Genomic DNA, 26,932 nt, shown 5'->3' with positions numbered 1-26,932 from the left:
TGTGTGGCTTTGCTTGTTCTCCCAATGTGGGTGGGACGACGGAATAAATGAGATATTTCTGTATCCCAGTCGAAAGATAATTTTATGGATTTTGAAATGAAGGACTGAATTAGAGCAAGTCTGTAGACTTCAATTTTTTCCTTCCTTCCTTTCTTTCTTCCTTCCTTCTTTCCTTCCCCAAGGATGAAGCAGAAGAATCATTTAACCGAAGTCAGCATTTTAGCCTTAGGTAGAATTTTCTGATCTGACTGACACCAGAGGTTTTAAACCAGACAACAATAAGGCTGAAATGAGAAATGCTTTGGAATCAACCTATCAGACAACCCCTGAGACAGACAGACAGACAGACAGGGCAGGAGAGAAGCATCATCCTGACGCCTGGAGAATTTGGTGCCGAGAAGATGCTTCCGACTGAGATGAGATCAGGTTTCTGGTTCGGGGTGTATGTGTGTGCAGACACCCAGGGAGGGGATTTTCACCCTTTCCCCTCTGTACCAGCAGGCAACCTTTGAGGGGAGGCTGGATTAGAGGGCAGTGGGTTTGGAGGGGAACCAGCTATGAGAGACACACCTTTGTTTCTGGGAGTGGTCAACTGCTCTGTTTAGATTGGTTTCCTCCACCCCAACCCTCTTAGCCTTACCTTCTGGAACAAACTCTCATAAACCCTTGGGGACCAGCCCTTGAGAAGGTTTATGTGTTTGTAGGGGAGGAAAGCAGAGAGTGATCCCTGTCCTCACAGCTTCACAGTCCCAGTGATGCCATCCCAACGTGGAAGCTGAGAGCTGTGTTCATCACCCCCAGCCTTAACACCCTCGTGATGAGCCTTGAGGGGGAGACAAGAGCTTTGGAATTCTTGAGATAAGTAAGAGGACTCAGTCGACTGAGTTTTCTATGGATTGTAGACTTGGTGAGATTAAAAATTCCCAGGGCTGACACTGGGGCGTTCCCTCTGCCTGGTCCCCTTGTTAAAGGACCATACATGTTGTATGCAGAACTGGGAGAACCTAAATTCCCAGTTTAAGGTCATTGCTTTTGGAGTCGGAGTGTGGTGAGAGTCACATTTTCTCGTGTCATACCTTTACCCAACAGTCTGGGGCTGATTCCCCTAGCCCCAGCCCAAGGAAATGCCCTGGCCCTGAGAATGGGGGAGCCCCTTTTCTCCCCCCAGGCTCTGGTCTTGGGGAGGTGGATGCTGCTTAGTTCACTGTTCACTCTCCAGGGGGCTGTTACACCCTGCCTACTGCCCACGTTGGAGGCAGAGAAGGGGCTGAGTAGGGCTGGCAAGGGTGGTCCCCCAACAGAGCTGAAGGCTTGGATCTGCCTGGTGCCCGAGTGCCCCCCTGCAGGGGAGCGGTGGGGAGCTGCCCAGTTAACCCCCAGACCCATAGCCTGGAGTACCATTTTCTGTGTTTGCTAATGGGTCTCTGTTGCTTTGATCCAGAGGAGGCACTGGTCTAGGTAATGGAACTACAGGGGGAGGAGGCAGAGAGAGTGAGCACTGAACAGAGAAGGGGCCAAGCAGGTGGGCAGTGGTGGGGAGAGAGGGGTGGGCAAGGCGCAGGACCACCACCTGGGGTCCTCCTTGGCTGGGGGCTGAGCCACCCTCTCTAGAGGCCTCTGCCTCTGCCTGCCTGACCTGCACAGTGGGAGACAGGCAGAGCCTGGGGTGATGGGAATGGCAAGCCCCTGAGGCCCAGGGCATCACAGTGCCCCCCCACCCTCCACTCTCTGGCCATGGGCAGAGGCCTCTGGGGAGCAGAGCAAAGGAGGGGAAAGCAGGCCTAAGTGTCGGGTCATAGTTCAGACCTAGAGGCCTGGAGGAAGTGTGGAAATAGGTGCTGGGGAAGGCACCCCCAAAGTCCCTTCACCCCATTGTGACTCTCCTCTGGGAGGACTGGAGCAAAGCCCCAGAGAGCTCAGGGGTCAAACAGCTAGGCTAGAGGAGGGGGTCCTGGGGGGCCTGCGGGGGGGGGCAGCCAGCTAGAACTGGGGGGTTCCCAACATTGGGGAGGCAGCTGAAGAAAGGAAACCCCTCTCCATCTCCCGGGCCTTGGGGGAGGGGCACAGGGCAGGGGGTGCCCCGAGGGGGTCAACGAAGGAAGGGCCACTCAGTGGGGACCAGAGCGTTCCAGCAGGCAGAAGAGAACGTTATTGTGCTTATGGACACAGCAGCTCCCTGGCTCCGAGAGAGCGAGCAGGCAGTTTGTAGGCACTAGAAGATTTCTGTGACGCGGTTGTAGGTAAATGAACGAGACCAAGTAGCCTATTGGGTCAGCCCATTGACTGCACCTGCTGGCCAGTCCAAAGCCAGGCGGCTTCGAACCAAGGTCAGGCCAGGGTCTCTTGGCCGACAGAACCCAACGCTGAGCCCCCTGGAGGGGGGAGAGGGACATGGGGCTGAAAGGGAGTTAGTGGTGGTGGGGGTTGGGGGCAGGGGTGGGGTGGGACTGGGGCCTAGCACCTCTCCTCGCTCCCCTCGATGCTTCTTGGAAGAGTGAGAGAGATCGCTCTAGATCCCAGGTCTGAGTGTGCTGAGCCAGGCCACCGGGCTGTGTCCCCCACCCGCCCCCTCCCCCCGGGGGTATGGCTTTCTGGGCAGAGGAGGCCCACCCCCACGTCCAAAAGGGGGACGAGGGAGGGGAGCCGCCCAGGGCCAGAGGCAGGCTCTGCGCCCCGCCCCGCCCCGCCCCGCCCCGCCTGGCGGCCCCGCCCCGCCCCGCCAGTCACACGGTCACTTCCGTCTTGCTGGCTGTGTAGCAGGTGTGGTGACCGGGGATATAGTGCAGCTGTTCCACCGTGTTGTGCCTGCGGGTGGCGAAGGCCTGACGCTTGGCGGCCGTCTGGCTCTTGCCCAGAGTGGCATAGGAGTTACTGGAGGCACTGGGATGGGAGTGCATCTTGGTCATGCGGTACCGGTCCAGCACGGGCGTGGACACAAAGACGTCCGTGTGCGAGATGGCCCGCGACAGGGACTGCTCAGGGAAGGCCGTCCGCTCCGGGGACAGCAGCGGGTCCTGGGAGTGCAGGCGCTCGGTGGACAGCAGCTGCTCGTCGGACAGGATGCGGTCGTAGGGCAAGCCGAAGTCGTCGGGCAGGCCCCGCTCCGGGGACAGAACCCTGTCCTGGGACATGGCCCGGATGGGCCGGCGGGGTCGCTCTCGAGGTAAGGGCTTCTGTTGGGACATCTGGATGACGTTGAGGGGGAGGGTGCCGCGGGCAGCCAGGTCCGGCAGGTGCCGCCTCCTCATGTAATACTCGTCAGCCTCTTTGTCAGCTGGGGGGAGAGGGGGAGGGAGAGAGAGGGAGAGAAGTCAGCTGGGGTGACACTGACAGGGCAGCCAGGGCTGAACCAGGACCCCACAGCCCAGACAGGTGGAGGAGAGCTTCTCCACTGAATGTGCAAACGCAGTCGGGGGGCTTGTGAAATGCAGATTCTGATTCAGACCTCCTGGCCCAGGGTGGACCTGGGAGTCTCTCTCACTGGCTCCCAGGCAATGCTGATGCCCCTGGTCCAGGACCCCCCTGAGTATCCAGGGGTACATGAAGGTCCCCCGGGAGCTCGGGGCAGAGTTGCTGGCACGGCCAAGCCCCTGAGATCCTGCTCTGGTGCTGTTTCGACCACACTACGGTCTGGAAACAGGACGGCTCTGGCTGAAACACTCAAGGAAGCAGTTGGTGGCCTTCTGATGAGGTTCAGAGCCTCTCTCCAAGGAAGCTGGGTTGCTATAGGGAAGTAAGATGCTCCAACCAGGAGGCACTCGTGAACATGCTTAGCTGGTAACTTAGGAACATAGTAACACCTTCTCTGAGTAACAGCCAGCGTCTAGGAAGCCAACACACGGGCCTCCAGCCCCACATGTGCACAGAATCAAGCCGACACCTACTTCGACTGTGCTCACAACATGAGCAGGCCAGGACCATCCTCTATGTGCACCTCATTCAATGCTCCACCCTTCTCTCCATCCAGGAGGCCCTCCCGTGCTCACAGGGACTGCTATACCCTTGAACTTACGCAGGACACACATAAGCCTGCTTTACCCCAAATTTCAGGAATGAGGCTTCCTAGGGTTTTCCAAATCTCTGCAGAATGTGGGAACGCTGACTGTTCCACTGTTTGCCCAGAGGGTCCCGGATGGGTAGATCCTTCCTCCCTCTTCCCCGCCATTCATCAGATTCCTCGGATCATTAGGGATCCCCACTTCTAGCCATAGAAGTTCACCATTCTACCTTGGAGGTGGCTGATGTAGGTAGACCCACAGGATGAATTTCATCAGGGTAGGTTACCCCGTAGTGTCAAGCAAAGGCTCAGCCCCGCAGTTGGGTGGTCATGAAAATAGCCCCATGGGGACATGGAGGCAGAAGGTCCAAGGGGCAGAAGCTAGGAAAGAAGAGCTCTCCTGCTGTGTACCTTCTTGGCATTGTAAAGGGTCTTAATGGGTCTTCAGCCCACCCATGTCCAGACTTAGACTCACATGGCCTCACTCTTTATTCTTGGAACTCCACACCTGTCCCCTCAGGTGTAGGGCAAGAGAGACAAACACAGGAGGATGTCACAGAGGTTGCAGGGGCAGACCCCAAGCCCGAGAAAACCCACTTACTTAGCCTCTTCAAGGATGAGTACTTGCTAGGGTGGGTCTTCACTGCAGACTCATAGGATGGGGGCAGGTGGGCCAAGTTCTGGAAGGAGCGGGAGAAGGAGAGGTCATAGGGCTCGGTGGCCGATGTCAGGATGTTGTTCATCCGTGGCTTCTCTGCAAAAGAAGGGAGGGGTGCATGGCATTAGGGAGGACAGAGGGCAGGGAGGAGGGGAGGGTCCAGGTTCTGTCTCTCACTCCTCATCCTGCTTTCCTGGTCCCCTGTGCTAGGACACGGGTTGCTGGTGACTCAGTTTCCCTCATGCCCAGTTCCAGTTGTCTACAACCCTGGGGGCAGGTTTTGCTTTAGCTGTCAGTGGCCATGCTGGTGGCTTGCCCTTACTTGAATGGCAAACTCCTTCTCCCCATGTATGTCTGATGAAAACATAAGCCTGATAGAGCTGGGGGGGGGGTCATAAAATTGTCTACTTTGGTGTGAAAGTTCTGTCCTTTCCCTCATAGCTCTCAGGCTCAGAAAAATCTGAATTTGAAAGAGGTGGAGTGACTGGTCTTGTCCACATATCCATGGAACTGGGTCCAGGACCCCAACTCCACCAAGACTCTATCCCACACGGTCCATGATGTCATTCCATCCCTCACATCACCCCTTCTGCCTTGGGCCTCCCCAAGCCCTGCACCCAACAGGCCACTGTGAGCTACAAAGCTATTTCCTCCTCCTCTAGTACCTCACCTAAGGCCCCCTTGGCTATCTCTGAGCCATTGGAGGAAAGAATGTAGGCAAAATGCTTAGCACATCATTCCCCTTTCCTCCCTCCTTCCCTTGAGACAGAGCCTTGAGATTCCAAACTCTGAAGAGACAGAAGGAAGTGTGTTCAATGCTAGACCGGAGAGGGGGCAGGGAACGGGAGGAGGAATGGAAGAGAAGATGAGCAGGCGATGAGGTGGATGACTAATGAGGTGAATGAGCTGAGCTGGGCTCTGTGGTTGGGGGGAGAGAGAAGATGCAGGTATGGGTGAGGGAGTGGTTGTGAAGGAAGGAAGCAAGCATGCCTTGGTGCTTGACGGACTTGCTGTGCCTCAGCAGGAAGTCAACAGTGGTACCATTCCCCAAAATGAGGTAGGCAGGTGGCTCTGTCATTGTCCCTCTATCCTCTATGGTTTGGGACCCCCAAGAAGGGCCAGGCTTTGGCTTCCCCCTGCCTCTTGGCAAAGAGAGTGCCGAACTATGGAAGTCAGGAATTCTGTGAAGTGGGGGGCAAAGAGGAGCACCTGCTAGGCTTGGTCCAAGGGCAGCCTCACTCCAGGGAACTCCCAGCTTCTCTATTCTTCCTGGCTTCACTGGTCCCCCCAAACACTGGGGATGGAGCCAGGGGAGCCCAGCCAATGAGCTGGTGTTCTTGCCAGCTCAGTACATATGTGAGGGGGTGAGGGATGCTCTACATCCCCGAGAGATCAGAACGTGCTGTGCAGAAAGAGCCTCCCTGGTATGGATCGGGATGGATGCCAGGAAGTGGAGTGGGCAGGAAGCTGGGAGCACTGCTATCCAGAGCTGGGTAACAGCCACTGGTCCCCTAGCTCTCCTTTCTTCACTTTCGGTGATGCTGGAGAAGAATAAACTTCCCTCTGCCTCTTGGCATCATACTCCCACTGAGGGCATAGCTCAGCTCATCCACTTCCAAATGCAACATTTCTGGATGCTCTTCCCATCAGCCCCGCTGTTCTCCAACTCACGCTGCTGAGCTAAGGCCAGCTCTTCTTTGTCTTCTGTCTCCGCCATGATTACCCCTGCCCCCTTGCTTATGCTCTCTTTCCTATTGCAATGCCCTTCCTTACTCATCCTCTGTCCAAATTCTCTCTTTGCTCAAGACTCCTTGCTATGGCGATGTCACATCTTTTCAGCCCACAGTGATATCTGGTCTTCAAGCCCCTATTGCTTTTCCAGGCAATCCCACCCAGTTTAGTTGTCTATGTGATCTCTGATCAGTTGACTTGAGCTGGTCTTGTTGATCACCAAAGATGGCAATGTCCTTGACAGCAGAAATCTTGCTTTCCAATTTGATGCCTTCATAGTGTTTGGCCCCAGATCAGGATCCAACTAATGCTCTTTGGTTAATCAAGTTGACACAGGCCATCTTCCCCTTTGATAGCCAGTCTGCCAGCTCCTGGGGGAAAGTGTAGCCTCCAAGGAAGAAATGCAGAGAAAACCCTGCTCCCACCAGGCTGTGAGCTGCTCAAGGGCAAGGACCAGATCTACCTACCCTTGCCCCCTTCTACCAGGTGGAAAAAGAAAAGACCGGGAGAGGAGCAGGGAAGAATGGCTCCTCCTTCTGTCCTCAGGAGGCTATGCTTGTGTTGGCTCCTTCTGGAGAAAACCAGTTCCTACTTATCCTTCCAGAATGTTCAGGAGTGAGTGGAGCACTCCTCGCTTGCCTTTTCTGGCTCCTCTTCCTACAGCTGTGTCATCACCATGGGCATCCCCCAGGCTCTCTGCTTCTGCCTTCTGCTTTTCTCATTCAGTCTTCTCTGCACAGGCTGCCCCCACTCCCAGGCCGTCTGTTCCTGCTTCCAAAGCATAACTGACATATTCAGCTGTAACCTGCCTGCAGACTGCATCTCTGCATTTCTAGCTGCCTGCTGAATCATTTTTCTTGACCATCCTATGGTTCTCTCCAGCTTCAGATGTCCAGATCCAAATTCGCCATCAACAGCTTCATCTCCCCTACACACAGGCTGCTTTCTTGCCTCTCCAGATTGCATTACTAAAAACCCCCACTCTTCTAGTTGAGCATAGCTCACCGTTTTACTCACAGTTGACTCTTGTCAGCCAAATTCAGTGAGTAAGTTTTCTCGATTCCTTCTCCATCGTGTTTCCTATCTGAACCCTTCTGTCTTTTCCCACTGTCCACATCGCCCCTGGGACTTGCTCTTAACTGATCTCTCTAATGTCTTCCAGTTCTGGTTTTTTCCTAGACCCCACAACCTGAAACAGCTTATTAAACTATTGCTTTCATCACGCATTTCCACCAGGAGCCTAGCCCTAGAGGGGGACATCAAAATAGTCCAGTTCTAGCCTCCTAATTATAATGCTCAACGCCTCAGGGCTGACGCAGAGCATAATCTCACAGGAGGGTGGTAGGTCTCTCTGCCAAGCGAGCTGCAGATTTTATCTTTGTTTTGAGTTTCTCTCTCACTAAAATTTAATGATGTTTTCACTCCTTCAGAGCAAAGACAGAGGAATGACTGATAGTTCATAATTTACATGTCTGTCTTGTGTCCTACCAAGTTTTGAGCGGGTGCCCAAAATAGTTTTTCTCTGCCGTTCCAGATGTTATGTTGCGACCTGGCAGGAGGAAGTGTTAAAAAGGAAACTTGGTTTTGTAAACCTCTGGGGCTGTCTGCATACTCCTGTGCTCTACAACCTTCATCTTCCTCCCCTGCCCAGGGGCTAATGCTCAGGTCACCCAGTCTGGTTTTGAGTGTTAGCAAATCTTACTTGGTTTGGGGTGGATTGATAGGGTTTATATGCCAAGTCCCATGCCATTAGTAAATGGTACCACAAGCAGCCTGGGGCCAAGGAGAGTGCTCACTCCTTGCTGTGGACATATGGAATTGATGACCGCAAGAAGTGATCTAGATTGCACATGAGAATGGGCTAAGAGAGGGTCTCACTCCTTCCCTTTCATGGTGGAAGGTCTCTCCAGTTTCAGAGACAGGACACGAGGGGGTCAATGGTGTAAGGGTCGGACTGAGCCATCGTGGGCTCCTTACACCTCCTGAGCATCAGTGAGTCATGACCATATGTCTGATGCCTGATGGGCATCAGTAGTCAGGATGGAACCACTCGGAATGGGGATGGAATACGGAGCGCTCACAGCCATCTCTCACCATGTGTAGGGGTCTGGGCAGCACTGCTTAAAATCGGATGGTTATACTGATGATCACCTGGAAATCATAGAAAAGAGATGTTTAAAGACGAGTTCAGGCATTCCATTTTTTCTCCCGCACAATAGCACCTCTCTTGACATCTAATGTGCTTCTCTGAGTCCAAGGATGCCCTTCTGAAGCCTGATGCCCTGGAAAAGTGAGGGCAGAAGGCGGTGTGTTAGGCGCAAAGAACCTTCCTCTGCTGTTTGTGTCTCTCTCCTTCTGCACCAAGACGTCCGCTGTCACCATGGAGACCCACCCACATCTGTGGATCTGGCTGACCGGCAACAGAGGTTTGTTGGGGTGGAGGTGGGTGGAGGAGAAGGATGGATGGAGACTAAGGGCCATTTGGCAAGTATACACACATGGGGTGGGGAACCGGGCAGGGGAAGGAGATCCTTTTTGGGAGGGAAGGGGTGTTTTAGGGTGTGGCTAGCCAGGAAGAGGATTCCCTAACTTAAGGTGCTTATACTTTTACGGGGCTTTGATTCATCCTGACTCTTTATACACAGGTGTCTGGGTGTATCCTCGGATGGGACAAGCTGACGTGAACTGTCCACTGCTTGGGATCAGGAGTCCTGGGTTCTAGGCTCTGTCCTGCCTCTACATGACACAGCCCAACATTTCCAAAGCATTTCTTTTTATTATAAATGGCAAAGTCCACATGGATTGAACAAGTCACAAAATTAATAGGGTCCCAGTTGCCAAAGCGCAGAGTTCAAGGCATTCTAAGGGCTTCTGAAACTGAATGCAGCTGTGGTTTTTGCCACGAAAGAATACTTCATCCCTATGTTATTACTTTAATTCAACATTGTATTTTTGCCTCTAATTTCAACTAAAGCAAGGGGGGAAGGAGGCATGAAGTCTTTGCTTTAGTTTTTCTAAACCATGGTTTACAGCCATGCCATCATCTTGGGGCTAGAAGATCTGCTTCTGTTTCCTTTCATCTTGCTATTGAAACCATCTTTTCTGCCCCTCGCATCCTAGCCTCTGGCTGCTCACTCTTCAGCTTCCTCACCAGACCCCTTCACCTCTTGTACTCCCGACATACTGATGCTTCATGAAGGCTCTATCTTCTTGCACAAACTGATAGTTCTCAAATACACCTCTTGTTGAAGGTCCATCTGGTCTGGTCTGTAGGGTTCGATTCTAAACAGCTTACAGACATGCCCTCGAAATTCCTGCCCTTATTCCAAACCACTGTGTCCCAAAGTGAGCTGAGCCTTCTCATCATTTTATTGTCCCATGGTCAAGCTTCTGTCTGTCCGTGGCACTAATGTTCTATGGGCTTGCAAGCCCCAGTCATGGTCCATCATTTCCCTCCCTTCATTCTCCCCAAATCCTGTTCCTATAGCCACCTCCAAAATCCAGGCCCATAATATATCTTTTTGTTCAGATTCCTCTTAGCTCTAGACCCTGGCCATTTCTAAGACAAATCATCCTGGGTACTCCTACTAGACAAAAACTCCCCTACTAACAGAATCATGACATCGTTCCTTTGGTTCAGACTAGACTCTTTAAGTAGTCATGGACATTATCCAAAGGGGATGTGGGTTTGGGCAGCAAGCTAGAATTTCTCACATAATGGTATTCTTCCCTCCCAAGACCGAATATTAAGTTATATCCAGGGAAAAAACCATTTGCCAAAGGTTGAATTAATGCTACACCGGACCTGGATTTAAGCAAGAGGAGAGAATCCAGGAAGGGAGATAAAGGATAATTTTTTTTTCCCTTTTTGTTTGTCCTCCAGAGGCAAGGAGAAAACCAGTTTCATTGCTCCTGTTGTTGTTATTTTTTGGTTTATTTGTTTTTAGGCAATATGGCAGCATTAGAGACAGCTGTAAAAAATGGAAGAGCCCAGTGGAAGGATGGTGAGTGGCAGTTAGACAGAAACACTCTTAATCTTCCATATTAGAGTCTAGGTGCCACCGAGGAAAGGGACATCAATTCAGTTCAGTTAATAATTCCTGGTCACCAGTTGTGCTCTGTGCTTTGTGCTAAACACATCCACCTACATTTTTGAGAATGAATATTCAGACCGATTTTGATTTGTATATATGTTATTGGCCTACCCATTTCCAAACTGTAAAAAAACCTCTTTAAATGTCTTCTTTGAGGTAGTCCTTATCATTTTTCTTTACAGATGCATTTGCAAGCAGGATAAATGTCTTGCATTTAGATATCTTGTTTACAAGTGCAATGCTTTTCCTTTTGTTTGAATCACACTTCAAATGTTTTGCTAACATTTAATTAAGGGAAGAAATTTAAAGCATAAAGGAGAAAATTAAAACTGTCTTAAAATAACCACGATGACACTTTGTTATATTTCCTTTTCTTTCTCTCCCCCTGGAAATTACTATGTGTATGTTTACATTCAGACACACACACAATATTACAATGAATTACCTTTTGCATTTGTCATTTTGCACAAGTGCGAATCAGCTTTCAGCTCTTAAGATGCAGAAAAATACAGATAAGTACGATGATTTGATCCTCACATTTGTGCAAAATAACAAATGTGTGAGGTTATTCATTGCAACATTTTTATAGTTTTTATAAAACTATAATAAACTAAAATTCATAAAAATTTATAAAATTTTGTAGCAAAGAAAAGGAAAAAAGAAGGAACCTAAATGTTCATAGGCATATGTACATATACACGCACAGATAAATATGCATAGATTCCACAGATGCAAGCGTCTCAAATATACTACTTTTAATCTGTTTCCTTTATACTTAATGGACAACGTATCTTGAATGTATTTTCACATTTTGAAATATTCCTTGAAATATTTTATATGGGTTCACAATAGTCCTTTCTATAGAATACTCTATAGTACACATCTATAATGTAAGCATTAAATTATATAATTTAAGCCATTCATCTCTACCTGGGAATTCCCTTAATTTGATTTTGGTGTCGTATTATTTCATTACAACATTGGATTCTATTTGCATATATTTTATTTATAAATTTTTAAAAATATTTATTTATTTATTTTAGAGAGAGTGAGACAGTGAGTGGGGGGAGGGACAGAGAGAGAATCTCAAGCAGACTACCCCCTGCTGAGCACAGAGCCCAACACAGGGCTCGATCTCACCACCCTGAGATCACCACCTGAGCCAAAACAAGGAGTCTGACACCTAACTGACTGTGCCACCCAGGCACCCTTTGCATATATTTATTTAATTCATATATATTCATAAAGAAAGTTTGTCTTTTTTTTGCTAAGATATCAAGCCTGTGCATCAAGATAATGATTTTGTTGAGTTAGGTGAATAGCATTCAAATTTTCTGTGTGCCCTGAAACTATTAATATAGCACATGAGATACCTGTTCTTCGGAAGTTTGGAGGAATACAATAATAAATAATGTCTAGTGTCTTTTGGGGAGTTTTTGTTAGTACCGTATAGGGGGCTGACTTAGTATTTCATTGACTGCACAACAAAAAATTTGGGAGATGGATGTTGTTATAATCACCAATTTAGAGCTAGGGAAACTGAGGTTTGGAGAGGTCAGTAATTGGCCCAACAGGTGAAGCTGGGGATGCAAACCCAGGCAGGCTGGCATGAAAGGCCCCATCCTTAACCATTATGTGCAGTGCTTCTCACACTTGGCAACATTTTCTTTACATATTAATCCAGTCAGTTTTCCAACTCTAAATTCAACTTGTAGTTTCTATTTTTCCTAAATATATCCACTGGAACTTTGTAACTTTTTTAGCTTAAAACTATAACATTCCTCAAAAAAAAAAAAAAAAAAAAGCCCTCTCTATATGAAATTCTAAATCTTTTCTTATTCTTAGTTTTCTGTGTTAAAATTTTCTGGATCAGCAATTTTTTCGTCTTATTATTCTTTTTCCAAGAACTACCCCTTATACATATGTATTCTTTGTTTTGTCTTCAAATCTTATTTTATGCTTTTGGACTTGTTCATTTCTGCCCTCCTAATTTTCCTTGGTTTGGGTTGCTTTTGTTTTCTCATTTCTGGGCTCAAATCTTTGGTCTATTTACTTTTCCTCTTTTCTGTTAATAATATAAGGTTTTTAGCTCTGATTTCATCTCTGACACCTTCTCGTCAATGTTCTTATTGTTGCAATGTCCTAAATGATCTGTAATTGCAGCCTTGGTTTTCCCTCTGACCCAAGAGTTCTTTAGTAGAGTGTTGTTACATTTTGAAGTGTTTGGGTGTGCTGGTTTGAGCTTTGGCCCTTAATTTTCTGTGTCATTGTATCATGGTCTTTGGGGAATTTATTGAGATTTCCTTTATGGGCTACTATACAATCGATTTTTATAAATGTTTCATGAGTACTTAGAGAAAAGGTATATTTTCTTTTTGGAGGGTACATAATGGGCATATATTTATTCAATCAAACACATGAAATACATCATTCAGTTCTCCTCCATCCTAATTCATTCGTTGCCTACTTGTTCTGTCAGAGATGGAAGGACGTGTATTAGGATCTCCCACTATGTGTTCCTGTCATTTTCTCTTGGTATTTGTCATGGAATTGCTTTTATGTATTCCCTAGCAACATCATTCAGCACAAAAAGGCTCATGGTACTTATGTCTTTTTTGTGGCTGCCCTCTTTATCAACATTAAATAACCCTTTCTGTCCTACTTAATGCCTTTTCTTGTCTTTAAGTCCTCTTGATCTGATATTTATATTGCCAACCCAGCTTTCCTTTTGTTTGCATTTGCCTGATAAACTTTGCCTATCCTTTTACATCTAACCTTTCTGTGTCATGTTGTTTTATGCTTGTCTCTTGACAGAGCACACAGTTTTTAAAGAAAATCTACCTTATGTGCTTTGGCACTTTCTGGATTGCCTTGATAGCTAGAAGCAAGTCCTCCTGCTCAGGAAACTGTCCTCCCTTCTTTAAAAAAAAAAAAAAAAAAAATTTATGTATTTATTTTAGAGAGAGAGAGGGCAAGAGCGAGTGGTGGGGAGGGGCAGAGGAAGAGGGAAAGAGAGAATCCTCAAACAGACCCCCCACTGAGTGCAGAGCCTGACTCAGGGCTCGATCTCAGGACCCTGAGATCATGACCTGAGCCAAAACGAAGAGTCGGACGCTTAATGGACTGAGACATCCAGGTGCCCCAAACTGTCCTCCCTTCTATTGTGGCCCCCCACCTCGTGGCTATAGTTGTATGTGACATGACCCTGCTCCCCTTAATATAGGCCAAACTCTAGGTCATGGCTGATTTGACAAGGTGTGAATACCACACTCAGCCTGGGCCAGTTAGAGCTCCTTTTCCAGAAATGAGGAATTATAAGAGAGGTTTGGTCTCTCTGCATGGTTGGACCCACGACATGTAAACTATGTAGCTATGGGGCAGTCCTGTAGATTCGGAAGAGAGAAGGTCAGCCTTTAGAGACCGTGGCACATTATATTTTATAAAAACAGCCACAGTTATAGTTCTAGTCCCACATGTTCTCCCAGAACATTCCCACTCCAACATTAGAGGGAGTATCCTCTCCACCTCCTTGAAACTGTAGGGCTTTGGTGACTGCCACAGTGAGCATAGTGCAACAGAAGTAATACTGTTGACTTCCACAGCGAGGTTGCAAAAGGTCATGTGGGTTTCACCTGTTTCTCTTGAGGCACACTCAACCTTGGATCCCAGCCACCATGCTGTAAGGAAGTCCATGCCACATGCGAAGCCTACAGGTAAGGGCTGGAAGCTCCAGCTAAGATATCTGTCCACAACCAACATCAACCGGCAGATGTGTGAGTGAGGAAGACTTCACATGACTCCAGCCCCCAGCCTTCCAGCTGCCCAAGCTGAAACAAGTAGACCCACTGAGCCCTGCCCCAATCACAGATTTATAAGAAAAAGAAATGTTGCCTCCATGGTATCATTTTCTACCACGAAGATTTTTATTTTGAGATAATTATAGATTCACACGCAACTAGAAGAAAGACTACAGATATCTTGTATACCCTTTAGCCAACTTCCCCAGTGGTAACATCTTACAAAACCATAGATTGTATCAAAACCAGAATACTGACATTGAGTCAGTCAGGGTGCAGAACATTTCCATTACTAGGAGGATTCTTCCTGTGGCCCTTGTATAGCCACACCCACTTCCTTCCTGTACCCACCCCTTCATTAAACCCTGGCCACCATTAACCTGTCCATCATTTCTATCACTGTTGTTATTTCAAGAATGTTATATAAATAGAATCATACAGCATGTAACTTTTGGGATTGGATTCTTTCATCAAGCATAATTCACTGGAGACCCACCAGGTTGTTGGTGTATCAATAGCTCATTACTTTTTATTGCAGTGAATATTCTATGATCTGGGTGTACCACAGCTTAACTATTCATCTTCTGAAGGACATCTGGGTTCTCAGTTTTGTTATATTATGAATAGTTACTATAAACATTCACGTGCAGGTTTTTGTCAACATGTCTTAATTTTCTAGGATAAATGCCCAGGAACACAACTGCTGGATTGTGTGGTAGTTTATGTTTAATCTTTTAAAGAATCTGCCAAACTGTCCTCCAGAGTGGCTGTGCTGTTTTACATTCCCATTAGCAACAAATGAGTGGTCCAGTTTCTCCACATCTTTGTGAGCAATTGGTGTTGTCACTATTTTTTATTTTAGCCATTTTTAGTTAGCTATGATAGCTGTGTAGTGATATCTCATTGTGGCTATAATTTGCATTTCCCTAATGGCTAATGATGTTAAACATCTTTTCATGGGCTTATTTTTCATCTGTATATCTTTTTCAGTGAAATGTCTCTTAATTACTTTTGCCCATTTGTAATCAGATCGTTTGCATTTTTCCTATTAAATGTTGAGAGTTCTTTTTATATCCTAGATAATAGTTACTTATAGAATATATGGTTTGTAAATATTTCCTCCCAGACTGTAGCCTGTCTTGTCATCCTTTTAACAGAGCCTTTTGTGGAACAAAAGTTTTAATTTTGATGAAGTCCAATTTATCAATTTTTTATCTTATAGACTGTGCTTTTGGTGTCAAGTCCAAAACTTTTTTCTAAGCCCTAAGTCCTGAAGATTTTTAATTTTCTCCTGTTTTTTTTCCCTAGATATTTTATGTTTTACATTTAAGTCCATGATCCATTTCAAGTTTTGTTTGTTTGTTTGTTTTGTTTTTTAAAGAGAGAATTGGCAGGGAGGGGCAGAGGGAGATGGAGTGAGAGAATCCTAAGCAGGCTTCATGCCCAGAGCAGAGCCTGACATGGGGCTTGATCTCATGACCCTGAGATCATGACCTGAGCTGAAATCAAGAGTCTGACGCTTAATCAACTGAGCTACCCAGGCGCCCCATTTTGAGTTAATTTTTATACAAAGTATGAGACTTAGGTTTAAGTTGAGAGCTTTTTTCCCCCCTTCCTTTCTTTCTTTCTTTCTGATGGCCAATTACTTTAGCATCATTTCTTGAAAAGGCTCTCTTTCCTCCATCTAGTTGCTTTTACATATTTGTTAAAAAAAAGTTGGATATATTTGTTTGAATCTATTTCTGGGTTTTCTATTCTGTTCCATTGATCTACATGTCCTTTCTCTGCCAATACTAAATAATCTTTCTGTTTTTGTTTTTCAGGAACAGTCTTTTGTTTTTATTGAAGTATAGTTGACACACAATGGTACATTAGTTTTCAGTGTACAACATAGTGATTTGACAAGTCTATATGTTATGCTGTGCTCACCACAAGTGTAACTCCCATCTGCACCATACAACACTATCACAATACCATTGACTATATTCCCTATGAATACAAAGTCTTGATTAACGTAGCCATATATTTCTTGAAATTGAGTAGTCTGATCTCTCCCAGCTTATATCTCCTTTTAACAATTATTTTATCTACTCTAGTTCCTTTTTCACTCCATATAAATTTTAGAATAATATTGATTATACCTACAAAGACTCTTGTGAGGACATTGATAGGAATTTTGTTAAAGCTGTATATTATTTTGGGAGAATTGATATGCTTACTCTTTTGAGTCTTTCAATCCATGAGCATGGTATGCCTGTCTATTACATGGTGTCATTTAAATTCCTTTGACAATTTTACTATATCTTAAAAGTTATTTTCTTAGTGATTGCTGTAGGGATTACAATATGCACCTTCACTTATTACAATCTTCAGGACTAACTTACTCCCAGTAGCACATGGAAACTTTGCTCCAATATTACTCCAACGAACCTCCCTCCCTTATGCTGTCATTGTATCTATCTATCATCTATCTATCTATTTATCTACCTATCATCTATCTATCCAATACTCTGGATATTGACCAAAAAGCATACAATAATCTGAGAAGCACCTGTACTTGAAGAACTGCCAAACTTCAGGTAGGAAAAGTGAGAGTTTCTGACATTCCTCTTTATACATGTATACATATATTATACCCAATGATCAGTATTAAAATTATTGATATATACAATTTTATGTCTTTTCAAAAAGTTAAGAGAGGAAATGAGAAAAGTGTGTACAGAGTTTCTCACATTAACCATGCAGTGATCATTTCCAGTGTTTCTCATTTCTTTCGGTGAATGTGAATTACTGTCAGGTGTACACTTGTTTTCAGCCTGTGACGTTTCTTTAATATTTCTTGTCAGTCAGGTCTGCTACCAGAGAACTTTCTTAGTCTTTGTTTACCTGAGAATGTCTTCATTCCACCTTCACTTTTGAAGGTTAATTTTGCTGTTACAGAATTCTTGGCTGATGGGTATTTTCAGCACTTCGAATGGGGCTTCCCATCTGTCTCTGGCCTCCCTTACTGTAGATGAGAAGTCAGCCGTTAATTGTATTGGTTCTTTTCCATATGCGGTGAGAGGGCAGGGGTGTCACCTAACATCCCAAATCCGGTGAGTCCCTTCTGACTCGCACAGCTGCCAGTACTCACAGCTGGCCCCATCTTGGCAGAACCTCTGTGCTGACTGATCTGGGGGGAAGCTGGGAGAAGCCCCAAGACTGTCATAAACTCTCCACTCCTACCTTAAGTTCAGCAGTTTTTCAAGCATAAATGCTTCTCAGATGTTGTAAGCTTTTTGGTTAATTGTCCAGGGGACTGAAGTGGCTGTTTTTATCAATTCTGTCCAGATTTGTAGTTGCTTTATGGGGACAGGATTTGCTCATGGTCTCACTGGGCCCCGGCCAGCTTCACCCAGGTGCTTGGCACACCCTCCCCAGCTCCCTGTTTCTCAACCAGGCTGGTGGAGTCTCCCAAGTAGCCTGGAGACCTCAGTGCTCAGCCAAAGAGACGCAGGGCAGAGATCAGGAAGAAAGGAGAGTCGGACTGGGTCCTTAGTCTCTGGGGAGCTTAAAGGTGCTTTTAAGCCTTTCGGTATCAGTAAAATCCCCAGTACATTTTGGGCCAAACATTATGTATCCAGGGATAATGAGACCTGTGTCCAGATCTCATACACATTCACACACTTTAATAGACTATTTGCTGGGAGAAGTCATTTGGTACAGAAGACACTTCCTAGGAGCACCTGATGGTTTCCAAAGTTCCTTTACCCTGAGGTAAAGGGAATTACTTGTTGCTATAAATGGAGATATTTTCAGAAATAAAGAGGAAGATTCCACAAGGGGCTTTTCCCCAGCCTTGCCTTAAGTGCAAGTTCAATGGCTCTCCACCTCCTCTGGGTGGGGGAGGGGGCAATGATGATCCCATGTGAAGACCATCTTGTGCTCACATCAGAGCAGGCGCTCAGGAGTACCTCTAGAACAGTGTTTCTGAAACTGGCTCCAGGAAATCTTATGGATTCCTTGGAGGTACCTCAAGGGCTCCTACTTAAGAATAGAGTGTAGGGGCACCTGGGTGGCTCAGTCAGTTATGTGTCTGCCTTCGGCTCGGGTCATGATCCCAGGGTCCTGGGACTGAGCCCTGCATTGGACTCCTTGCTCAGTGGGGAGTCTGCTTCTCCCTCTCCCTCTGCCCCTCCCCCTGCTTGTGCTCTCTCTCACACTCTCTCTCACATAAATAAAATCTTAAAAAAAAAAAAAAAATAGAGTCTAGTGGGCAGTGTTTTAGCCCTGCCCACCCACCTCCACTCCTCTACCCCCAACCCTTGCCCCACTCAGAGCAGCTTGGTTTCCATCTGTCTCCCATATTGGTCTTCTACCTAAGATTTCATTTGAAGAAACAGTTGTAGTGTTTATAAGTATAAAATCTACTGGTCAAGTTTGGCTACTTCATTTTGCAGGTGAAAAAAAGAGGCCCAGAGAAGTGAAGTGACCTGCCCAACATCACGAAATTGGTGGCAAAGAAAAAGGTAGGTCTTAGGTTGTATTTTTTTCACAACCCATCATTATCTGAAAGCTTGTGGGTTATTTAAAAAGTCTCTCGTGTTCTCCAGCAGAGGTTCCCAGGAGCTGTGCATTTACTGGTGGCTCTGCCCCTCTTTGCTAGCTGCACTTGGCTGTCAGTGTATATCTGGCTTCCCTGAAATACATACTCTGCATTCTGAGGGTGGGGAGAGAATGAAGAGTGGTTCTGGATCAAAGAAGCTTTGGAGTCTACATACCTCATCTTTCCTCTTGGATATTCACCGGGTGTGTTAAAGGGAGATGAGAAGTCTAGTCCTAAATCATCCACCTTATTAGTTACTTGACCTAGAGAATTTTTTTTTCACCTAACACAATTAGGGTGCTGACAGGAAACAGATACACATCCAGTTGGGTATTTTAGGGGGACTTTAATAAGGGACCATTTGCAAAGATGTGAGTAGAATGTAGGGAACCCATAAGGAATAGCACAGTGCCTTGGGGCAAGTAAGAGTGGGGGGTTTTATTCAAACTGGGTCTGAGTAGTGAAAGAAGGAAGTGGCTTCTGGAACGCAAAGCAGGAGGGAGCTGTTTGGACTGGGCTCCCTGAGCTTTGGTTGAGGGCTACAGCCAGGGCCCCGTGAATGGACTGGGAGGTAAGGTAGGAAATAGGTACCCCCTCATCACTCTCCTCCATTCCTTTCTCTTTCCAGGACTCCCCATTTACCAAAGCCAACTAACATCCACTGAGCAAGGTAGCCCCACAAAGCAATCCATAAAGGTTAGCACCCAGGATGCTGAGTAGGGTAGGGAGTCGATATGGAGGATCGAATAGAAAAACTGTCTGGCGCAGACTTATTAACACACTCTGACAAATGCGATTGTGGTTAATTCTGAAGATGGTCTTTGGGGGTTTGGGCAGATGGTGTTCTAGGCAATGGGTGGAGTTTTGGGGTGTGTGGGCAGGTAGGTGTTGATGCAGAAGGGAGGAAGGCAAGATTTGTGATGTACAAAGACTAGGAAGGCTAATGATCCCAAGATTTTGCCTGGAGCTCCTCTCCACCGTGCAATGCATATGGTCTGCTAGATTTGGCATCCCTGTCTGTCCCTGGACTTATCAACCCATCGCATCTCCACTCCCTCAATCACCTGTCTCCCCCTCCCCCTCTCCCTTCAGGAAGTCCTAGGCCTTGGCACAGTGCCGAGCCAGGGCCATCAGCCTCCTGATGGATTGAGCTGGATAACATAACAATTAATTAGCGCTCAGGACTCATCGATCGATGTGCTGACAAGACTATAAAGTGATGAAACAATCTAGATTCATCTGGGTGCCAAGGCTGCTTGAAGGAAGCAGAGAAGTAGGGCGGGGCCCTCCGCCCACTAAGAACATGTGGACCACAAGCAGTTAACAGGTCTCTTAGATTCAGATCGTCCCCCCTCACTTCTGCAGCTGCAAAGGTGCTGGAGCTGACAGCGAGTATCCTCACACCGGGGTCTGGTTTAACTGTTACGGGAGTTGGCCAGTTTTCTCTGCAGAGCCAGTAAATTGTGGGTGTGGGTGTGTGTGCATGCGCTCATGTGCCTGTGGGTTTGCTCCTCTGTGTCTTTGGAAGGGGAGCCAGGGAAAAGGAAGGGTGATAAGGTGTTGGACATCCCTGGGGACAATTCAGTGGCAGATGTAGCCAAAGCAGTTTCTGTTGCAGTGAGTCACAGGAAGGTTGTTGGGTACAGATAATACCCAAAGACATAAACGATGGCTCAATCAATGGGAATCTTGAGACAAAACAAAGAGATACTATGCATATTGGTTCTAGAGTCTCAAGTCTTGGGACCCACCACCACACTCTGGAATTGCTATGATAACCTCCTGATTTCCTCCCAGCCTCCAGCCTCTGTTCCTGTGGATAAGTCTTTCTTAAATGCTAATGTCACCCTTGCCATCAGCTTGCAAATATTGCAAACTACCAATAGGTTAACACTTAGATGCCTTTGGAGCATGCTTTTCGAACGAGTGTCCTGAAGAATCATCAGAAGACCTCATTAAAAACTTCTGGGCCCTTCCCCCATCCCGTGAATGATGGTTTAGGTGATCCGAGACCGGCTCCAGGAATTAGCATTTCATAAGCATCTGAGGTGATACTTCTGCAGCTGGAATCTGGACCACACTCTGAGAAATGCTGTCCAACATCACTGCATTTTCTAAGCTATGCGTGGTCTAGGACCTCTTCATCTCACTGAGCACACCAGCGGCTTCTCTATGATCCGCAACACCCATCACCGCCTCATGCTCTGCTCAGCAACCTCTTCCCATGTGGACTGCTCTTCTTCTCCTTACTTCCCCCCAAACCCTTCCAATCCTTGAAGCTAGAACTCTGGTGTCACTTTCGTCAAGTCATCCTCAGGCCCTTCCATGCACAGTGATATCCTTGACCTTCTGATAACTGATAAATTACTGCCAACATTTGCTTTCGGTGCTTAATCACAGGTAATTTTGCCTTTTTCCTTCTCTCTCTTCCATTTGCTCTTTCAAAGACGATTAAACACTTCTGCGTGGGAGGAGCTTCTCCCCAACTATTAATATGCTGAACGTTTCTGGAGGTGGAGATCAATCACATCTCTTTCCTGTTTACCTTAACAGAATACTCCCTGGGCTGGGCTCCTTGGAGGCGCTTGTGCAGGTTTTTTTGGGGTTTTTTTTGTTTTGTTTTTGAATGATGAATGGATGAGTAAATGAATCAAGTCTTGAGGCAGAAGAAAATGGGCGAGAGGCCATGGTGATGATCCTTGATTGCCTGTCCTACTTTCTATGTTCTTGTTCTTTTTACCCTCTCCTTCACGCTCAGAGTGGCAGATTTTCTGGGCCGGTGGCCAGGTTTGTGGGTTGCAATATTTTAGATGTGTCTGAGTATAAGTGTGTGTGGAGGAGCCAGGCACCTCTCCTTCCCCACCTCAAATCCAGCCCAGGCTTTCACGTCTTCTTGAGGATCAGTAACCCTTCTAATGCAAGACCATCTTTTAAATCTTGGTGGTATGAAGAGGTCAATGTAGGGAGGCAGGTGGGACCCATCACTACACTCTGGAATTGCTATGATAATCTCCTGATTTCCTCCCAGCCTCCAGCCTCTGTTCCTGTGGATAAGTCTTTCTTAAATGCTAATGTCACCCTTGCCATCAGCTTGCAAATATTGCAAACTACCAATAGGTTAACACTTAGATGCCTTTGGAGCATGCTTTTCGAAGGAGTGTCCTGAAGAATCATCAGAAGAACTCATTAAAAACTCATAAAAAACGAAGGACACTCGTTCGGAGTGTCAGAAGGTGGGGCTCCTCCCAAGATGACTGGTTGGTTGCCAGTGACATTGGCACAATGCCATTGTGAGGTCATCGATTCCCATGCTCCCGTGGGTTTCCCCTCCTTCTCTAGGTCTTGGTCTTCTCTTGCTTCAGAGGCTTTTTGACTCAGGGTCCCCTGGGTCCTCCCCCTGGGAGTCTGGCTTTGTATGAGCGCCTCTCCCTAGTGGGCCTGCCCTGCTTCCCCACTTCAGGCAAGGATTTTAATTTTCCAGTCTGCCTGGGTTGTCATGCCCACAAAGGAAAACAACGTGTCTTCTGCCAGATTCACTTAAAAAGACAAAACTCTAGGTTTCCCTGGGAGAGCTGCCTGCCACCTGCTGTGATCCCCTTCTTCAGGACAGATGCAGCCCCCATGAACCCTGAGACATTGGAGCTGTGTTTGGTCTACCAGTGGTTATTGTAATCACCACAAAAGGAGGATTTTCCACCCCTTCTGTTCCAGGGGACTGATCATACTCCTGACAATAAGGACTCAAGCAAATCCCTGAGTGCTATTGAAATCCTACCCGTGGAAAATCAACCTTGGAATGCCCTGGAACTACCTGGGAGTGGGATGGGGCGTGAGTGCCAGGTATGTGATGAGATGGATCTGGGAGATGGTGGGATGGCCTTGGCCTCTGACACTGGGCCAAACTAGCACATCAGGCGGGCTCCTTAAAGGGTTTCAGACATCTGATATTCCCTCAGAAAGGGGAGTGTGGTGAGAGTTTCTGGCAAATCCCAGATTCTCCTCGCCCCCACTCACAGTCACCCCATCCAACGATTGCCCTCCAATAGCGCTTGATCTAGGCACCCAACACATCTACCGGGTGACACAAAGTAGCTCAATATCGCAAAAGGTGACTCCAGTTGAAATAACGAGAACGGAAGGATGATTGATATTTAGAGGGCATGCAGTCTTTTGGGAAACCCCAAAATATCCCAAGTGACAAGTAGCTTACCAGAGGATCTGCATCCATCCTGTAACTACTATGAGCTATGAGTGTATCTGACATAGTATCATATTTTTCTTTAAGAAGTGAAAATTTTGTGTGTGTGATCTGGGTCCATTTTTAACCTTCACATTTGTTCTTTACATTACAATACCAGTTGGAGGACACTCTAAGCCTGGTGCCTGGCCCTAGAAACCGCGCACATTACTATCCCAGCACAAATGGAGTTTTTCTTTTTCTTTTTAAAAAAAATTTTTTTTAAAGATTTTATTTATTTGACAGAGAGAGGCACAGAGAGAGAGGGAACACAAGCAGGGGGAGTGGGAGAGGGAGAAGCAGACTCCCTGCGGAGCAAGGAGCCCGATGCGGGGCTTGATCCCAGGACCCTGGGACTATGACCTGAGCCGAAGGCAGACGTTCAACAACTGAGCCACCCAGGCACCCCTCTTCTTCTTTTTTTAGATTTTTACTTATTTATTTGACTGAGAGAGAGAGCACAAGCAGGGGGGATGAGAGAGGGAGAAGCAGGCTCTCCACTGAGCAGGGAGCCCAACGTGGGGCTTGATCCCAGGACCCTGGGACCATGACCTGAGTCGAAGGCAGATGTTTAACCGACTGAGCCACCCAGGTGCCCCTCAAATGGAGTTTTTCTGTGTTAAGGCAAAGGCAATCATCTTTTTTCTTATCAACTATTATTTCTTGCGTCAGATACTTAACATACTAAGTAATTTACAAGTATCATGGCACTGAAGCCTCACAAAAATTCCATGAGGTCATTCACATTGTATAGATAATACCCAGTTGCCCAAGATCGCACAGGAAGTGAATGGTGAACCTGGATTCAAATTCACAGGTAAAGACTCCAAACACAGTGCCCTTTTGCTAGAATGGGCAAATAGGGATTCTTCCGCGACATCAGAGGGGGATCTTGGTTCTTTGGATTTACACACTGGTAGTGAATGGCTGATACTTGGGAGAAGAATCTCGTGCAATTTCTGATCTACAGGACCTGTTCTTACACCACCCCATGTGCCTCCTGGAAGGCTGTCCCCGACTCAGGCCAGAATAATGCAGCCCTTCCTCGCCCTTGCCTTTCCCCATTGCTGGTGATCTTCTGGCTTCCCATTGCAGCCCCTCTGTCATTCACAAAAGAGCCCCATCCGATCAGTGCACGCAGCTCAGCAGAAGCCAGCCCCACTGCTGGGGACACAGACTGGGCATTCAGGCAGGCAGTGCTCTCTTTCTGGGGACCATCATGCAGAGCACTGCATTCTAGGCAATGGGTCATGGCCCTCTAGAGGACAGTGAACATGCTGAGGGGCGTCTGCTCTCTCATACCTGCTGTCCTGCCCAGGACCTTCCTAGAACAGTCCCAGCACACAGCCTCTTGCTGGCCTTTCCACTGAGTTCCATCTGCATCTGCTCCCTTCCCTCAGCTCTGATTCCTTCTCTCCATTGTTTACCTGCTCAGGTCTTATCCATCCGGAAGGACCAGCTGAAAGACGACCCCTCCCCTTGCAGTTTTCACCACCCCCTCAGCTGCCAGCGATCTGCCCGCGCTGTGAACTCTCTTATGCTCTGTTTCTTGGGGGCATTTACTATTTTCTATGCTGTGTTATCCATGACATAAGGTGCATGGCTTGTCTCTTCTAACACACTGGGTCTTCGTGATGGCGAGTGATAGACCATTCATCTTCGTATTTCCCAAGCTGACTAACAGTGCTTTCACTCAATAACCATCTATGGGATGAATAAATGAGTCCACTATGCTGGGCACCTAGGGAGATATGAAGGCAGATCTGACACCATCTTGTTGCCTACAGTAGGTGTCCAATGAACGTTTAAACACATGAAATAAATACATGGATATACGATTGCAGAGGGTACACAAACCATCTGGAAGATTTTCGTCGAGTACAATTAGGGAAGGCTTCGTAAAGAAGGTACATCTTGAACAAGGCTATAAAAGAGATGTGATTTTGGACTGGGGGGGATTGGAAATCAGAGGAAAGCACTCGTTGCCTATAAAGGAGGGCCAAGGCCAAGGAGTCAGGGTAGAACAGATGGTTTGGATCGGGTGGCGGGTGAGTGCTGGGGACGGCAGCGAAACAGGTGGGTGGAATGAGGTTAGGTCACAGCAGTTTTTAATGGCAGATGGAAGACTCTGACTTTATCCTGAAAGGCTGTTGATTCCCAGACAGGAGGGTGATAAGACAAAAGCCTTGTTTCCTAAAGATTGATCAGGGGCAAAGACTAGTAGGAGGAAGGAAAACGGGTTTGGACGTGTTCAGTACTAAATGTTTGCATCCCCTCGAAATCCACTTGTTGGACCCCCTACCCCCCAGTGTGATGGTATGAAGAGGACGGACCTTTGAAGGGTGATTAGGTCATGAGGGTGGAGCCCTCATGAATGGGATTAGTGACTTACCAAAAGAGATCCCAGAGGGCCCTAGTCCCCTTCCTGCCAGGTGAGGGTACAAGAAGTTGGCCCTCTGCACCCCGGAAGGGGGCTCACCCCAGGACCCAGCCATGCCATCCCTGGTCTTGGACTCCCAGCTTCCGGAACCGTGAGAAGCAAGTCTCTGTTGTTTGTAAGCCGCTCAGTCGATGGCGCTTAGTTACAGCAGGGGGACTAAGACAAGAGAGTACTGTGGAAATGCAGGTGGGAAGTCAGGGAGGCTGAATCAACTCTCTGATTCCTTCCAGACTGAGGTGTCCATAATCTATGGTGCTCATGTTTCATGAGCAAAGAGCCAGGTAGAAGATGTAAGGAGGGGCGGTCATAAATACTTGATCCCATTTCTTCACTGGGGGACTCCTTCCTCCTGGCAGTTCGTTTCAACACTTGCCTCAAACAGACAAGGTAGAACTCTCCTGGGATGACAACCACAACCCCAAGTGCTGTCCACACTGGCGCAGTCTCTCAGTCCCCTGTGAGGGTGTCTGAGGCTCTAAACCACAAGCAAGGAAGGGCAGGGGAGGACACGTGCTGCATCCTGTCATCTGCTTCTTCCAGAAAGGCCACCTTCACCTGCACCAACACACCCATTTGCAGGTACTGTTTGCCCCGTGGAGTATCACCCTTTGATAATACTCAGGAGAGACCCTGGAAATCACTGTGTGCTGAGAATTGGGAAGCCTGCAGGTAAGAGGTAAGAACTCGTATTAGCCCCATTTTAGAGATGAGAACACCAAGGCACGGGGCAGTAGCTTGGCTTTTGGCCAAGACAGAGGCTGGGGAACCCACACCTTTGGCTGAATTGCCACCATCTTTACCCTCACTAACCAGATCTGAGTTGCTGCTTGTTCCCCGATGTTTCGCGGCTGATCTTGTCACCAGCACTTGCTTCTCACATCAGTTACTAAGACATCTGAAAAGGCTTCACTGGTCTCGGGGGAATCCTGACCGTATGAATAGTGCAGGAAAATAACAGCCACCAGCTGATATCCCCAGTGGGGAAGAAAGGACAATTAATAAATTCACCCTTTGCCGTGCAATTCCATCGCGAAGCAGCTTCCCTCGTTAGGTTGAGAAACGTCTGCCAGCATCGGAGTTCAGCTCCCTTGCTCTGAAATGTATCCTTGCTTTGTTTGCGAGAAATTCACACACCGCTTCCTTTCTTCCTGAGTATGGGAAGCCTTCAGCCAAGAACATCTTAAATAAATGACTAGCCTTGACAACACACTCGCCAGGGATGGGGCTGGAACTTCTACCACGGCATGCTGAGACATCCCATCAAATGTGATAAAGCAGGGGGGCCTGAAGGCAGCCCCGCACTCGTGGGCTCACGTACAGCTCCTGACCTCTCTGGAAGGATCTCCGTCTCCACTCTGAAAACGGCTCCGGTTGTTACTGCCTCTGATTTTTT

General features: G+C 47.3%; 1 protein-coding gene across 4 annotated transcripts in view; it reads right to left on the bottom strand.

Moving 5' to 3' along the window:
* Positions 1 to 2,711: 2,711 nt before the first annotated feature.
* The window catches only part of SHISA6 (shisa family member 6), a 270,807-nt gene continuing 246,586 nt past the window's right edge, over positions 2,712 to 26,932 (bottom strand). For 2 of the 4 annotated variants that reach the window (XM_036105274.2, XM_078066437.1), the window contains 3 exons: positions 8,481 to 8,537; positions 4,599 to 4,751; positions 2,712 to 3,274 (listed from right to left, as the gene is read on the bottom strand). In XM_036105274.2, the coding sequence (XP_035961167.2) occupies positions 2,724 to 3,274; positions 4,599 to 4,751; positions 8,481 to 8,537 (761 nt within the window). In that variant the 3' untranslated portion in view covers positions 2,712 to 2,723. The remainder of the gene's footprint in view (positions 3,275 to 4,598; positions 4,752 to 8,480; positions 8,538 to 26,932) is intronic. The other 2 variants (XM_078066436.1, XM_078066438.1) reach the window with 1 other exon arrangement.

This window comes from Halichoerus grypus, chromosome 2 (genome assembly GCF_964656455.1).
Source record: "Halichoerus grypus chromosome 2, mHalGry1.hap1.1, whole genome shotgun sequence".
NCBI lineage: Eukaryota > Metazoa > Chordata > Mammalia > Carnivora > Phocidae > Halichoerus > Halichoerus grypus.
This window is presented reverse-complemented; position numbering and strand designations above follow the sequence as displayed.